The sequence below is a fragment of the Drosophila suzukii genome, chromosome X (genome assembly GCF_043229965.1).
Source record: "Drosophila suzukii chromosome X, CBGP_Dsuzu_IsoJpt1.0, whole genome shotgun sequence".
In the NCBI taxonomy this organism is placed as follows: Eukaryota; Metazoa; Arthropoda; class Insecta; order Diptera; family Drosophilidae; genus Drosophila; species Drosophila suzukii.
In genome coordinates, this window is record NC_092084.1 from 19,612,221 (window position 1) to 19,626,120 (window position 13,900).

A 13,900-nucleotide genomic window follows, 5' to 3' on the forward strand; every position below is an offset into this window, starting at 1 on the left:
CGAGTTCCTCAACCTCAAAAAACAGCGGATTGAGGTCTACTTTAAAGCAATCTACGATGGCACTACTAGTCCCGTGAAAAGATCAGTGGGAAGGTGTGGTGAGGATGTGGATGGTAGGATGCTTTAAGGAGGGAACAGGTCTCGGTATTTGTACGAAATGAATTTTCGATGGAAGATATACGTGTAAAATAAGAATTAATATGGAATGTATACTTAGTATTCTCATGTGCATGCATTTAAATATGTGAAGAGTACTGATTTTAATGTAGTGACTTAAGATGAGAGATGAGTGTAAATAATTCCTTAGATTGTAAAGATATTTAAATGTATGTATCTATAAATGGGCCTGATATTCCGTGGCTTAAAATGTTTTCAGTCAAGACTCACGTTGTTCAGTTTATGATAGGTGTATGTATAGTGCAGTGTGATGAATAGAAATATGATATTAGATTTAGGTGATGTATGATGGGCATGGGTGGATCGTTTATGGATGGGATGGGAAAGTGCGGCGGGAGTACCAACCTTTTCGAAGGTATGACGCATTTTGTCGTCAAGATCTTCGTCCAGCGCATGCTACAGTACGGTACATTCATATCAGGTTCAATTAACCAAAGAAACACCGCCAAAGCACGAAATGAAATAAAATAATAGTACCGAAAAAGAACAAATTAAATAAATTATTCACGTTGACGACGGAAAGAAAGGAAAGGAAAGAAAAACAGATCAACGATCAGAGTACAACAGCACATCAAGTTGGAAAACCAGTCGAGGGAAACCCTATATTGTACTCACCTTATCCACATGGGCTAGTAGACCCTCCTGGCTGCTCTGACGCGTTGTTTCCCGCACCAACTCCTTGGCATGTGAGGCAAAGTTTTCAAAGAGGGAACTCTGGGAGCTCTGACGACCAGGACTGCTTGAACTGGAGCCGGAACTGCCGGTCCGGGCTAGAATATTGCTAACACCCGGTTGCTTAACAGGTGGCGTTAGTGGTGGCTGTAAATATGGATATATTATAAGGACCAACCCCTTTTCTTATGTCCACCCCCTCCCCCAAGACAAATATAAAGATCTACTTACCGGAATCTTCTTCTCGGGCCTCTCAGTATCACTGGGATGTCTTTGCAGCTTTGACCCGGTGGCTATGGTCTTGCCCGTGGCCGTGGATCCCGTGTCCGATTCCTGTTCAATGCTGGCCATTTTGATGGTGGCCTCCAGCCGCATGGCCAGCGGAGTGGCCAACTCGAAACTGGGTGCAGCCGCTCCACTAGCTGCTGTCGATCCCAGAGCTTGTCCGCCCTTCGGCTGGAAATCAAACTCCGAATCGCGATTGAAGCTGGGTGAACTCAGATCCGAGCGACTGGAGGATGAGGATACCGGACTATCGGCCCGCTCCTCATCCTCCTCCTCTTTGCTGGCCGCCGCATCGGCAATGCCCTCGGGATACTGCAGCTTGCTGGGTGGATGGTAGACCAGAGCTGGATCCAAATTCGAGGATAGTGTCTGGGGGACAACATGCGGCCGATTGTATGAGCCGAAGACATCATGCAGGCTGGGCGAAAGATCTGAGGAGGCCATTTCCGAGACGAAATCACTGAGTGAACTGTAAGATGAACTGCTGCTGTCCGCTCCCTCCGAATCCGAACCACTCTCGTCCGTCGGCTGGCACTCGAGTTGTTTCAGGGACCGAAGAGCTCCATTCAGAGAGCTGCCATCATCCCACACCGAAAACCGGATGGGGGTCAGGGCATGGGCGAACCACTTGGGCTTATCGCCCACCTGCATGGGGTCCATAACCCCGGTTTGAACCCGCAGAAAAGCCACATTCGTTGGCGTTAGTGACCACTCCGCCAGGAACTCCACTGCCTGAGTCCTGGCGAACTGATTTAGGAACGTTGAGGCTCTTGGTCGGGATCGTAGGAAACTATTTATCTGGAAAGCGACCACGGGACGGGGATATAGACGCAAAGTGCGCGTGTGCTCGGCGAAATTAGCCAATGTATTTTGGGCATTGAAAAACCGGACCATCGCCACACGCGTGGCCACGTCTACGGAATCCACATCCGTTCCGTAAACGAATGGATTGAGGGCTGGTGAGTTCATTGGACTTGGCTGACGGGAACTAATCGTTCCTTGGGCTGACATGGAATTCCTTTGACTGGCCTGCGCCGAATGTGGCGGCGTCTGAAGCGGAAGCCGCACCTGGGATACCCTGTTGGAAAATCAGAAGAACGTATGAAATTAAATATTAATCGTTATGAAAGTGGAAACTTGAAAGGGGAACCTTGATTTTACATATATGAACTAAGATATTAAGTATGACGAATAGCAGAAAACGAATAAAGGACAACGGACAACGAAATACGGACAACGAAGACCTTGATTTCAACAAATTTAATATGATAACTCACCCGAGCAACGGTGGTTCCTGGAGACTATCCCGTACCGATGGTAATAGCTGTTGTGAGGACACCGCCGTATTGGTGGCCGTCATCGAGGTAAGTGCCTGTGGAACAGTCCATACAGATCAATTAATAGAGTTAACCTCAAAACTAACCAATTTAATTAGGACTTCAACTTGGCTAACTATAAGATTTGGAGGGGGGTTCGGAAAGCTTTTTGGGGGCGTAAGGCCACTTCAGTTAGTAGGTTAGATACTCAGATAGAAGTAGAAGTTGGAAAACAAGGTGGAGAAGGAGAGAGACTGACAGGGCATGCACACGAAACATATAACACTAAAGACAGCGAATGATAGGTAGAGAAAGTGATAGAAACTCTGGGGGGAATTAACGAAATTCCCCATCCTTGAGAAAAGTTAACCTAGCTAAACCTATACCAAAATTCAACATTAAGAGTAGGCCTTTATGTCTATGTAGAATGACTGTGCATGCGGTTAGTTCTATGTTCTATGTCAAGTACATCTTCGATTACGAATATTCACATATAGTTAGTATATCATTTATGGATTATGTTTAGTATGTACAAACGGTTTCAACTCAAATATAACGATAAACGATAAACCAAACGTAGTTAACACTTTTGCGAACGATATTTACACCAAGTCCAGCTTCATCCATCAATAGCATAGCCTGCCGATGTTGTTGTTGTTGTTATTCGATTTGTTGTTGTTGTTGTTGTAGTAGTAGTTGTTGTTGTAGTTAAAGTTGTGATCGAGTATAACAAATTTCATATAACAGATAATGCATGAGTGTCAAAAGTATAGCATTAGAGTAGAGACAGAGATGGACACACATCGATAGGCAGAAAGGGAGGCAGTGAGTACACAAAAAACACAAAGAAAGAAAGAGAGAGATAGAGAGTTGTACAAGTGTTCGAGGAGCTTTGTCAATGGGGTTAAAAATGAAATGAAATTAAAATATCGCTGAAGTGCTCTCTTGATATTTGCTCTGCGACAGACCACAGAGTAGTTAGTTATGTATATTATTCGAATTATAACAATCACACCAAAGTTGAATGGAGCAATGATAACGATTATATGACAGCGATAACGATAGCTACGATGAGTAACTGCCGCTTTTACATGTGTCTGCTCTGCGTAATTCACATGGGGGGAATTCTTTTAAAGAGCAGATAACATCGGTTATTTAGACATGGAAAAGCGACTCTGGCCTTGAACCAGTTGTGTGACACGAGTATTGAACAGAAAATGTGAGAACCGCTTAGTAGTGCCTAAAGATAAAGATATGTTTTTCAAATTCTGGAAATTCACCTGGTCTGGAAAATACAATTGTATATCTTAAATAACATTTACTTAGGCCTATACCATTTTGTGCTCGGGCGCCATTCTACAAGTGTCCTATGCAAGTACTTTACAAAATCAGAAGGCTTTGAGCCTTCACTTAAATTACAACCTGGTTTGTCCTAGCTTGACTCCCATTCGAAAACCTATTACTCATTAGCCCGAGGTCGTCTCATATATATTTTCTTCAGTCGAGTTTGGTCAGTTAGGGCCATGTACAGTCCTCACATCGCCCTCTTATCGGCCGTGCAGGCCAACGACAGTCGTCATGAGGCCAAGCTCCGTTTCCAACGCCGTCCCACGGAAAACATCTACACGGATCCGCGTCTGGAGCAGCTGATCGTCTACCGGGCCCTGCTGGAGCACCTGCTGCAACAGAAGTCGCACTATGACCATGAGCGCGAGTTGGAGCTCCAACGCCTCGAGCGCTTCCGCTGCGAGGGAGCCAACGAGCGGCGGCTGCATGTGCAGGAGCAGGTGGTCAAGAAGGCGCAGGGCATGCTGCCCGGCATCGTGTTCAAGTTGCGCAACGAGGTGGACAAGCTGAAGCGCTTCCTCGACTGCGACAAGGAGCAGGAGCTGCGCCAACTGGACACCGCACTCTACGACCAGTGCAGCAAGCTACTCAAGAACTGCCAGGTTACACTGGACAACCTACAATGAGCTACCAAGTCAAATTTTATCATTCTTAACATTAGTCAAATTACATTGTGCCCAAAACGAAACCAACACAAAATCATCCTTCATTATACAAGATAAAACTAATTCAAGTTTTCTTTCCTGGGTGAATTTCCAAAATTGAGAACATTCGATTGCATCCATTAGATTTAAGAGATCAGGTTATGTACAGCGTCTTAGGGATGAGGTTCTGTGGCTTACTTGTTTTAGGTGGTTCTTCAGAATGGTGCCCTCGGGCTCAGGTAGCGGTGGTATTTCCTCGTAGCCACCAGTCGGTGGTGTCAGTTTGGTGGAGTCCAAGTCGACTACCCAAATGTCATCCGGGAGTCTAGAAGGGAAACGAGAAAGTCAGTTTTATATCATTTTGATCTTAACGAAATGCTTGAATAGTTTGATCAATTAGTCTCCTCCAATCCTAACAATCTTACCGGAAATTCTTTTTGTAGATCAGGAACGAGGCCGGCACCCCAATGACAAAGGGCGTGGGCGCCAGTAGTAACTGCTCTGCGCAACTAAGGCAGGTGGGCAGAAGCGGTATGACCGGGAACATGTACTCCAGCGGATACAGCATAGTGACGAAGGCCATCACCGACATGGAGAGTGCGTTGTAGTCACGCGACTGAAACAACACCTTGTTCTCCTGCATGATCAGGGTCCACACCTTGAGGCAGGTCTCCACGCCGAGCAGCTCTAGTGGTAGATGCAAAGGGAAGTCCACCAGCGAGAAGCGAGTGTGGTCGGGCAGCGCAAACAGCAGCGGCTCATGCACCGTCGGCGAAAGCACCTCCACCTAGAAACAGATGATTTTACTTTACTTTCGATAGGAAATTAAGTGTTCCCCTTAAAGATCCACTAATCAAAGCAATAACTTATACAAAACACCCTTGTAGACTTCACTTGGTCCAAGTAAACACTTTTGCGCCAATTTAAACTGAAGAATTCGCGTCGACATATTTTCAAGATATTTTATGATTTATATGGTTGAACACCATCATACGGAATTAGCATAATAAATATTTTGAAATGTAATCATGTTGTATCATGTTAGTAACAAGATCCCGCCTGCTTGGCTTTGAACATTTTGTAATTGTACTGAAGAATTCGCGTTTTATGTATAGATATATTAAACAAGAGAAAACGCTATAGTCGATGCCATTGACTATCAAAAACCCGTTACTTAGCTAAGAGAAGTGCGATGGAGATGGAGACATGCAGCAAAGCAACTGTTCACAATTGGAAATGCCGCAATGGCGCCACCTAGCGTCGATTTTTTTTATTTGCTTATAACTTTTTAAAAAATGGTCCGATTTCGACAAATTTTGGCATAAAGATAGATGTTGGTAATCACCGTTCGATTTCAGTGACAATATTATGACAGACGGGTTCAGCTATATGATTATAACACTCACCTCGACTCGTGTGGATCCCGGCACCGGAACTGGCGTGGAGAGGAGTCGCAGGATCCAGGTTTCGATTTCGCGCACATCGTGCAGGACGATCGAGGGCGTGGCATCGCTGACATGGCCCGTCAGCACCGTCCACACATTGTCCCTGTTGATCTTCTGAGAGGCACCCACTCGCTTCGGCGACGAGGACTCGTTGCAGGCATCGATCAGCTTCTTTAGGATGAAGAGGCATTCGCGGAAGGTGGTGAAGAACGGATGGTGCGAGATGATGCACAGCGAGGTGAGCGACTGGTTGCGCAGCTTCGTCCTTTTCCGCGAGGCTCGCGGCGATGGGGAGTGACTGCCGCCGGACTCGGAGTCCGCCGAGGGGGCCATCAGGCCCAGCTTGGGCACGGCCGGACCCGCCGACGGGTGGTGCGGCTGGTGGTGCGAGTGGTGCGAGTGCAGGCGCTGCTGGTCCGAGTCGCGACGCGAGGTCAGTTCACGGTCCGAATCGCTAGGCGCTACGTTACTTCTGTAGTCGCTAGAAGAAGTTAAGAGGCCGTAACTATTATGGAAATGGTTTGAGATGGGTTAGACAGGCTTTAGCATAGAAATAGGTTTAGTTTTCTATTTTCATTGGACTTGCAACCCCTTCCACACAACACTTGCCTGCTAAATGCCGAATCCGAGCTGCGTTCCATGCTCTTGCGCCAAGACTCCCGCCTGAAGGCCGATGATCGCCTGCCGCCCCGTCCACCGCCTCCGGCACCTCCTCCACCGCCGCCCCCATGGCCACCGGGTCCTCCGTTTCCGGGACGATCGTTGCCAGCTCCCGCCGAACCCGCCACCGAACTGGGACGCTCGATGGGACGGTAAAAGTTCACGCATATGCCGTAGCGCGTCTTCCCCGAATCCTTGTCGGTCAAAGCGAATACAAAGGAGGTCATGTCCCGAATGGCGGAGCCAGTGCGTCGGGGTCCCACGCTGGTGCACCCCTCCGGCTGGCAGAAGTACACCATGTCCAGGGGCAGCGGGAAGTCGGCATGGTCCGATGGGGGATAGCGACGCAGAAGATCGGGAACCTGTTAGGGAAGTCATTAAAAAAGATATGGAATTGTCATTTACAAGTCATATGTTGATATAGCTTTAGAACTTATTAAAGCTTGGAAACAAAAATTATTTGTTTTGTCTACCTACTTCTAAAATATCTCTTAGGAATTTTACCATTTATTAAAAAAAAAAAAAGGATCAGTCTTTTATTTTTATTTTTATATCAAGAGTGTCGGCTAACTGGAAAATATGTTACCTAGTTTTATAATATCTCTTTGTGGTTTTATCATTTATTGCAAAATAACAAATTACAAAAGTCAATGATTATTTTTTTTTTATTTCAAGAGTATGAGGTTAATGGAAAATATGTTACCTACTTTTATAATTTCTCTTATTCAGTAATCATTGATTGAAAATTATAAAATTATCAGAAGTATCAGGTTAACGGAAAAAATGTTAAAGGATTGTTTAAAGTGCAAGAGAGTGTGCCTTACTTTTCATTTTGAGTTTACTCTATTTAATCTGCTGCATCTGCTTGTACATTTTCAATATATAACTACCACCAATCACATACAATCAAACCCTAAATCGATTTTTAAATTATCGTAAGCTAGTGAAAACTCTCAGCTATTAAAGTTCTTATTTAAGGTGTCCGAAAGTATGCTTTGAAAACTAAAACTCCTGCTTTAACCGTAAAGAGCAAACTCATGTTAAGCCCATAATCATTATCCACCTATTCACGATTAAAAATGGCAACTTCATGCCCTCTTTTCTTTTCTCCGCAGTAAGTAATACTCGTAAATCAAATAACCAACATAATCAATGACCGACTTACCTGCACTGGCGGGGCCTTGAGGCCCTGCAGTCCTTTTGGCATCGGAGGCGTCGTGTGAGCACCCACTATGGCCATGTAGTCCACCAGCCGGGGACACAGGGAGGCTTTCTGCTGGTCCGACATCCTGGATTGTGTTTGCTGTCATTGAGAGGCAAGAGGAAATGGGAAAACATGAGTTGCCATGGCAGCAAGGATGACGATGGGAGGATTATTTATCCAAGGACTGTTGCATGTTGAAAAGTTTCAAGGCTGAAGTCATTACAACTAAGGCGAGTCTTATTAAAAAGCAAAATTCCCTTTCAGGGACAACTTGATACATAGAAGAATTTAATTTGTAGGACTTTGTTGCCTTTTACTTATAGATGTATAGATGCAATCTTGAGCATTATGCTGCTCTAAGCATCAGGATGATGACTCTCTAGTTTAAGCCCCTCTTTATCAAATCAAATTAATCAAGTCATAGCAACTCCCTTCGGACCTCCACAGATTTCGGGTTAAAGTCAGTCAGTCAACCCGGTGGCCTTCTCTTTGTTGGCTCGTGACCTTGCCACTGGCAAACTGGCAAACTAATCGGGATCGGGATAAAGAGGGCGGGATGCCAATGGAAACCAACTGGGGATGGGGAGGGCAAACAAAGTCGGGTCGAGTAAATTGAATGTCAAAGCAGAAATACTTTAAAGTGCCCAATCACAAATTGCAAATCCCCATTGACGTCAGCGGGAGTGAGCTATTGTGGGGGTGAGCTGGGGTCTTGAGGTGGCAAAAATGTACTGTGGGTGGTCCAAAGAATGCCAATTTAGCGCACTTGGCATGCGAATCCCTCGGTAATTCGCCACGTGGAATTTGCCCCAAGGACAAATGGCACAAATGAAGGAAATGATGGCAAACGCGAGGCAGAGTCAAAATCAACATCCAATTCAACCTACATCATCAGCGCATCCATCACAAATTAATTTTCCTTCATTGAGAAGATTCATACATTCGGAATAAGTCAAGTATTCCCTAATTGCATGAGCTCAGCACAAGGTAAACATACGATGGATTATTCGGTTCATAATGATTCTTAAGGGCCTTGGATTCCTGTTTGTCAATAAAATGTAGCCTAAATTACTTAGAGATAAATGTACGTAGATTTATGTCTAGGTATAATTTTGTAGAAAGTCAAACTTTACTTAGGTACATAAGTAATTATATAAGTAAGTAATTCCCAAACTATATATGGATTTTCTTTTATAACCAATATATGTATTATAATGTACTTTGTTTAATATTCAATATTTTGAATATAGATATTTTCGATTGTTGTACTATATTTTTTTGGGAGAATACTGGTTTATCCTAGTATGGTAGTTAGAAGTTGATTAGTTAAATGTTTACTTTTTTAAAAAGGTATAACAAAATCAGTTATTTACCATTACCCAGGTAATTGGTAGGTTATGTATCTTTTATGAATTTCCGCATATACCTTGAACCTTACCTAGCTACAAAAAAGTAGTACCTTCCCCAACACGGTGTAATGTATGCAAATTATCGCCACCAAATGACTTTAAAGTTAAGCTGGGATTCCGTGGAACCGCTGTTCTCATGTCAATGGGCATGGAAAAGTTTCCCAGCAAGGGACTTACACACTCTCCTGGTCAACCAGTCCTGCAGTCCACCTCCCACCACATGTCGGGGCGAATCATGTCAAGGCTGTGGATGCAACCCCAACCCCTCTGCTGTGCGCCCGCGAAATAAACTCATTGAAGGGATGCCACTTTGAGGATGCCCCTGCCATCCTACGACCGCAGACTCCGCGAAATGACATCAGCCTGGACGTGACAGGCATTCCAATACAAATACCAATCCCAATCCCCTTTGCCCACTCCCACTTCCTTTCCGACTGAGGTTAAAAATAGTCCAGAGTATCGGGGAAAAGAGCGAAACTGTCATTAACCGAAAAATTGTCAACGTCGGTGGCAGCGTGCGTATTATGAAATCATCCGCCATCGGAATCAGAAATGTGACTCGTGGCATTCGTTCTGATTACGTGGTTTCAAGTGCCCCAAGAACTTGGACCAGTCACTTGAGACACAAACTCTAATGGCAGTAGCACACTTCCTAAAAAGCCCACTGATTGGCGCCTATTTCATTTTCTGACCAACCACTTGAGCCTTTTTGGTCAACTCAAGTCTTTAACGGTCTCATCCTCTGATATAGTATACACATGCAATACACATGAATATGTTGTTGATATTTTCCTAAACTTGAAGACACCATAAATAAAAGATAAATGAATGTGGAAGATAGCTCCAGGCACAGTTTGTTCAAGAAAGACCATTAGCTATTGCTATTATAATTTTTCATTACCAATACGTATAATTTCTCGATAAGGACTAAAGATAGAAGCTTTTTAAATATATAACACTACTATACCCCTAATAAAACGTTTCCTATCTCTTTGAAAGGGGAGAAAACTGAGACAGGAAATGTACATATTGTTTATATGTTCTCTATGCGTCTCACAATAGAGCCCATAACAATCGGACTTGTCTCCAAGCCCGGATAAGGCGAATAAAGCGATTCTCGACGTGCGGCCCAATTTCGCCGTATCGTCGTGCAAAGCGCCTTACGAAGAGACACACAGCTATGGAAGCAATGGAATTTCTTCTTGCTATTTTTATTTTTCATTACCAATACATATAATTTCTCGATAAGGACTAAAGATAGAAGCACTTCAAATATATAACACTACTACACCCCTAATAAAACGTTTCCTTTCTCTTTGACAACACTTATAAAGTGGCAAAACTGAGGCAGGAAATATACATATTGTTTATATGTTGTCTGCGACTCACAATAAGAGCCCATAACAATCGGACTTGCCTTCAAGCCCGGATAAGGCGAATAAAGCGATTCTCGCCGTGCGGCTAGGGCCCAATTCCGCCTTATCGTCGTGCAAAGCGCCTTAGGATGAAACACACAGCAGAATGCAATGGAATTTCTTCGCTGAATTATGCGTGACGATGAAAAGGGAAAGGCTCAAGGAAGCTGAGGGGAGCCTGAAGGAGGGCTTCTGGTGCATTTTTTCTTGCAAAAGCTCTCCTGTCACCACTCAAGCCACTTAGAGTGGGCTGCCTGTCTGTCGAGCTCTGCCTTGCAATTTCCATTCAACACCCACAATCTCCTGCTTCTGTATTTTCAATTCATTTTTTTTTTTTACTTTTGCCTTGTTTCCATCTGCATCTCCCACTCCGGTGGTGTGAATGACTTGTTGTTGCCCCGCTTGTTTTGTTGTTCTGCACGTGCCACTGCAGGGGGCGGGGCAGTGGGCAGTGGGCGGTGGTTTGGGGATAGGGGATCCTTCTAGCCATGGTATCATAAAATCAATAAAGGGCTCGGCAATTGCATTCCCTGACAACCAGCCAAAGCCACATCATCAGCACAGCGCATACACACATAGATACAGTCGTACATCAAGGGCAGGCCACAAATGTTGATGCCCAATGGTCTTATCATTCGGGTATTAACATTCCCCGGGCATAATACGATGGTGCTCAAAGCTATAGCACTGCAAAGTGGTAGTCTTGGGGAACTAAACTATTTATTTATAATTAAAGATCTGAAAATACGTCTAGTTATTTCCCTTAATAGTTAAGATTTATTCAAAGGCTTTAAATAGGTTTTTAAAATATTTACCAAATCTACTTTCTAATTTATTGTTCAATCTCTTTTCTGAAACTATGCTCTATAATAATTCAATTTACTTAGTTTATCAAGATTATCTGAAATTCATAATGATATAAATAATGCATATAGGAACTTATTTTTGAAGTACCAATCAGAACTCATAACTTTCTGTTGCCTAAAAAAGACAAGTCCATCGTTTTAAGGTACATTAGTGTATCGATATGAGATCGCATCCATAATGTATCCTAAATATTTAGCCAAATGTAAGCTCAATTTGCTATCTTGCCTTCAATTAGTCATCTCCATAATTGTTCTTAATTGGAAGTGTCGTGGAACTACCCCTGGCTATAATGGTTGTACATACACACAGAGATAAACTTAGCCGCGTCAATTATGGGTACATGTTTTTTCGTGACTATTATCTTGACCGCAGCTGTGACTCTATATAAAGTCCATGGAATGCAAAAACCCGGGAACAAGCAATATGCTAAGTGAAATGCCTTGGATGTTAGCTTTTCGGCCCCGAAAACTCCCGCATAAATTCCGTGTGCTCAGTGCTGAAAAGTATGCTACCGAAATTTTGGCCCCAAAATATATGCGCAGAACAACACCGATGGGTATGTGTGTATGCGGAATGTGGGCAAAAAGGGGGAGGACAAGGCTAAGCAGCAATGACACACACACACACACACACACACTCACACAGTGAATTTGTACGCTCTGGCGTACGCAACAAGGTCACTGGAAAAATCGTTAAGAACGAAAAAAAATACACACTCGACAGCGGAATAGAAACAACAATGATACGGTATACACACAGTATACCTATAATAATTTGGGATTTTTCGGTGATTTCTTATACATAGGTTCTAAGCACTTACCTTGGTTCACTGTTTATTGTTTGTTTTTTTTTTCAGTTAATTAAAGGTAGTTTTACTATCAGGGGTGTTGCATTCTGTTGACATGGCTAAGCACCCACAATGTTCACTGGACAATCACTAAATTTATGTGTTTTCTATTTAACAAACAGCAAAAAAAAAAAGATATAGGCTCTTCTTTGCTCAGCTCTCGTGGTCAGTTGCAGACGAAGGACCTCTCTATCGCAGCTATCGTTTGCTCCTGCCTGTTTCTCTGTAGCTAACTGCGCGCTGGCCGTGGTGTGACTGAATTTTCTGGCCGTCGAGCCAAGCAGCTAAACCAAAGGACGCCAACCGAACCCCCCACCCGGTCCCTGTTCGGGCGCCACTTGAATGTGTGTGGTGTGGTGGTGGTGAAATTCCTCTGCTCTGGGGGCTGGAAGTGTGCCGTTGCGATTGGCACGAGGCGAGCCGAAGACTCACGAAGTCGGACAAACGGTATTTCCATGCCGCACTTGTTGGATTCTCGTCGTATGGCAAACACTGCGCATGTCCCGCACGTTGAAGTCAACGCTACTTTGGAGATGGTAGCTGGAATTTTTATTCTGGGTTACTAGCTTTTTTTGGAAACTAGCTTTTTTTTGGATACTAGCTTTTTATTTTGGGTATACCTATGTATGTATGAAATAAGCTCTATATGGTCTATAGAGTTTTGAAACCACTTTAAAAAGTGTCGAAAAGTATGCTCCGAAAACATAGGGCAACGGGCTTGGTCATTTGTTTTTCAGGCCTAGGAACTAGAGATATATCATGTTCTACTTTTAGACTTCTCTCAAAAAAGGTTTCGAACTTCCAGAGGTTTCAATGGCAACCCGAACTTAGATCAATGGTTACTGCCGAATAAATGTTCATGTTCTAATCTTACAGAGCGTAGAATTGTACGACTTTTTTATACTACACCAAAATTCAAATTATTTTTATAGTTAAATCTATTTTTACTTTAAGGCCCGCTTTCTTAAGATGAAATTATGTTCCATTAAGAATCGTTGCTGGGCTAATTCCGAAATTTGCTTATACAACTGTTTCTAATATATGGTAATATATACATTTATGATAAAGCGCGACATCATTTAATTTTTAGCTACGTTTTTGGCCATATGACTCTGCCACATCGCTGCCACATGGATAGTAACGTGCCTGGTGCGTGTGAGGGGAGTGCTTCATGTGACCCTACAGTAGCTGGGCGAAGCCAGCAGACCAAATGGATGCCCAAATTAAGTTAGGCCTGCAGCAAAACTAAGTTGAAAAGCGTGTATGTACACATACCCGCATACGAAGTAATGCGAGTTTTTAAGTTCTTTAAAACATGCGTGAGATGTGGGTTCGTTTTTTGGCATATCGATAGGGGTATTAAGCGTAGATAGGCACATTTGAAGAGACCTTTAACCAAGATTTAGACATGGGTCTTTTTTATAGATTCTCTTTTACTGAAGAGGAACCTATAATTTTATGACCATGTTAGAGTTTTCTAAAATTTAAAAAGCAACAATCCTAAACTCACGTTCTGTGCTATAGATATTTCCAAAGCATCAGCTTTATCAAATTAACTTCTCCTAATTCCTGTTTTAAAGGATACCGAGCACAAAAAGCCGCCACAAGGCCG

At 43.5% G+C, this 13,900-nt stretch overlaps 2 protein-coding genes across 15 annotated transcripts in view; one reads left to right on the forward strand and one right to left on the reverse strand.

The window, feature by feature from the left end:
* Rab3-GEF (Rab3 GDP-GTP exchange factor) overlaps positions 1-12,537 on the reverse strand; it is a 26,507-nt gene extending 13,970 nt beyond the window's left edge. For 4 of the 14 annotated variants that reach the window (XM_036821312.3, XM_070997801.1, XM_065868320.2 and 1 more), the window contains exons 1-11: positions 12,262-12,536; positions 7,712-7,849; positions 6,496-6,908; positions 5,848-6,391; positions 4,867-5,228; positions 4,640-4,766; positions 3,057-3,089; positions 2,412-2,506; positions 1,081-2,212; positions 793-996; positions 523-573 (exon numbers count right to left, since the gene is read on the reverse strand). In XM_036821312.3, the coding sequence (XP_036677207.2) occupies positions 523-573; positions 793-996; positions 1,081-2,212; positions 2,412-2,506; positions 3,057-3,089; positions 4,640-4,766; positions 4,867-5,228; positions 5,848-6,391; positions 6,496-6,908; positions 7,712-7,834 (3,084 nt within the window). In that variant the 5' untranslated portion in view covers positions 7,835-7,849; positions 12,262-12,536. Of the gene's footprint in view, positions 1-522; positions 574-792; positions 997-1,080; positions 2,213-2,411; positions 2,507-3,056; positions 3,090-4,639; positions 4,767-4,866; positions 5,229-5,847; positions 6,392-6,495; positions 6,909-7,711; positions 7,850-12,261 lie in introns of all 14 variants that reach the window. The other 10 variants (XM_070997800.1, XM_070997798.1, XM_070997802.1 and 7 more) reach the window with 8 other exon arrangements.
* LOC108005326 (uncharacterized) lies at positions 3,713-4,525 on the forward strand. The gene has a single exon (XM_065868322.2). It carries the CDS (start codon positions 3,974-3,976, stop codon positions 4,421-4,423), a length of 450 nt encoding a protein of 149 aa, XP_065724394.1. The 5' UTR covers positions 3,713-3,973; the 3' UTR covers positions 4,424-4,525.
* Positions 12,538-13,900: the final 1,363 nt, after the last annotated feature.

Bases quoted from the DNA above. Each gene is read 5' to 3' on its own strand.
- LOC108005326 (XM_065868322.2), top strand. From the start codon at position 3,974: ATGTACAGTCCTCACATCGCCCTCTTATCGGCCGTGCAGGCCAACGAC.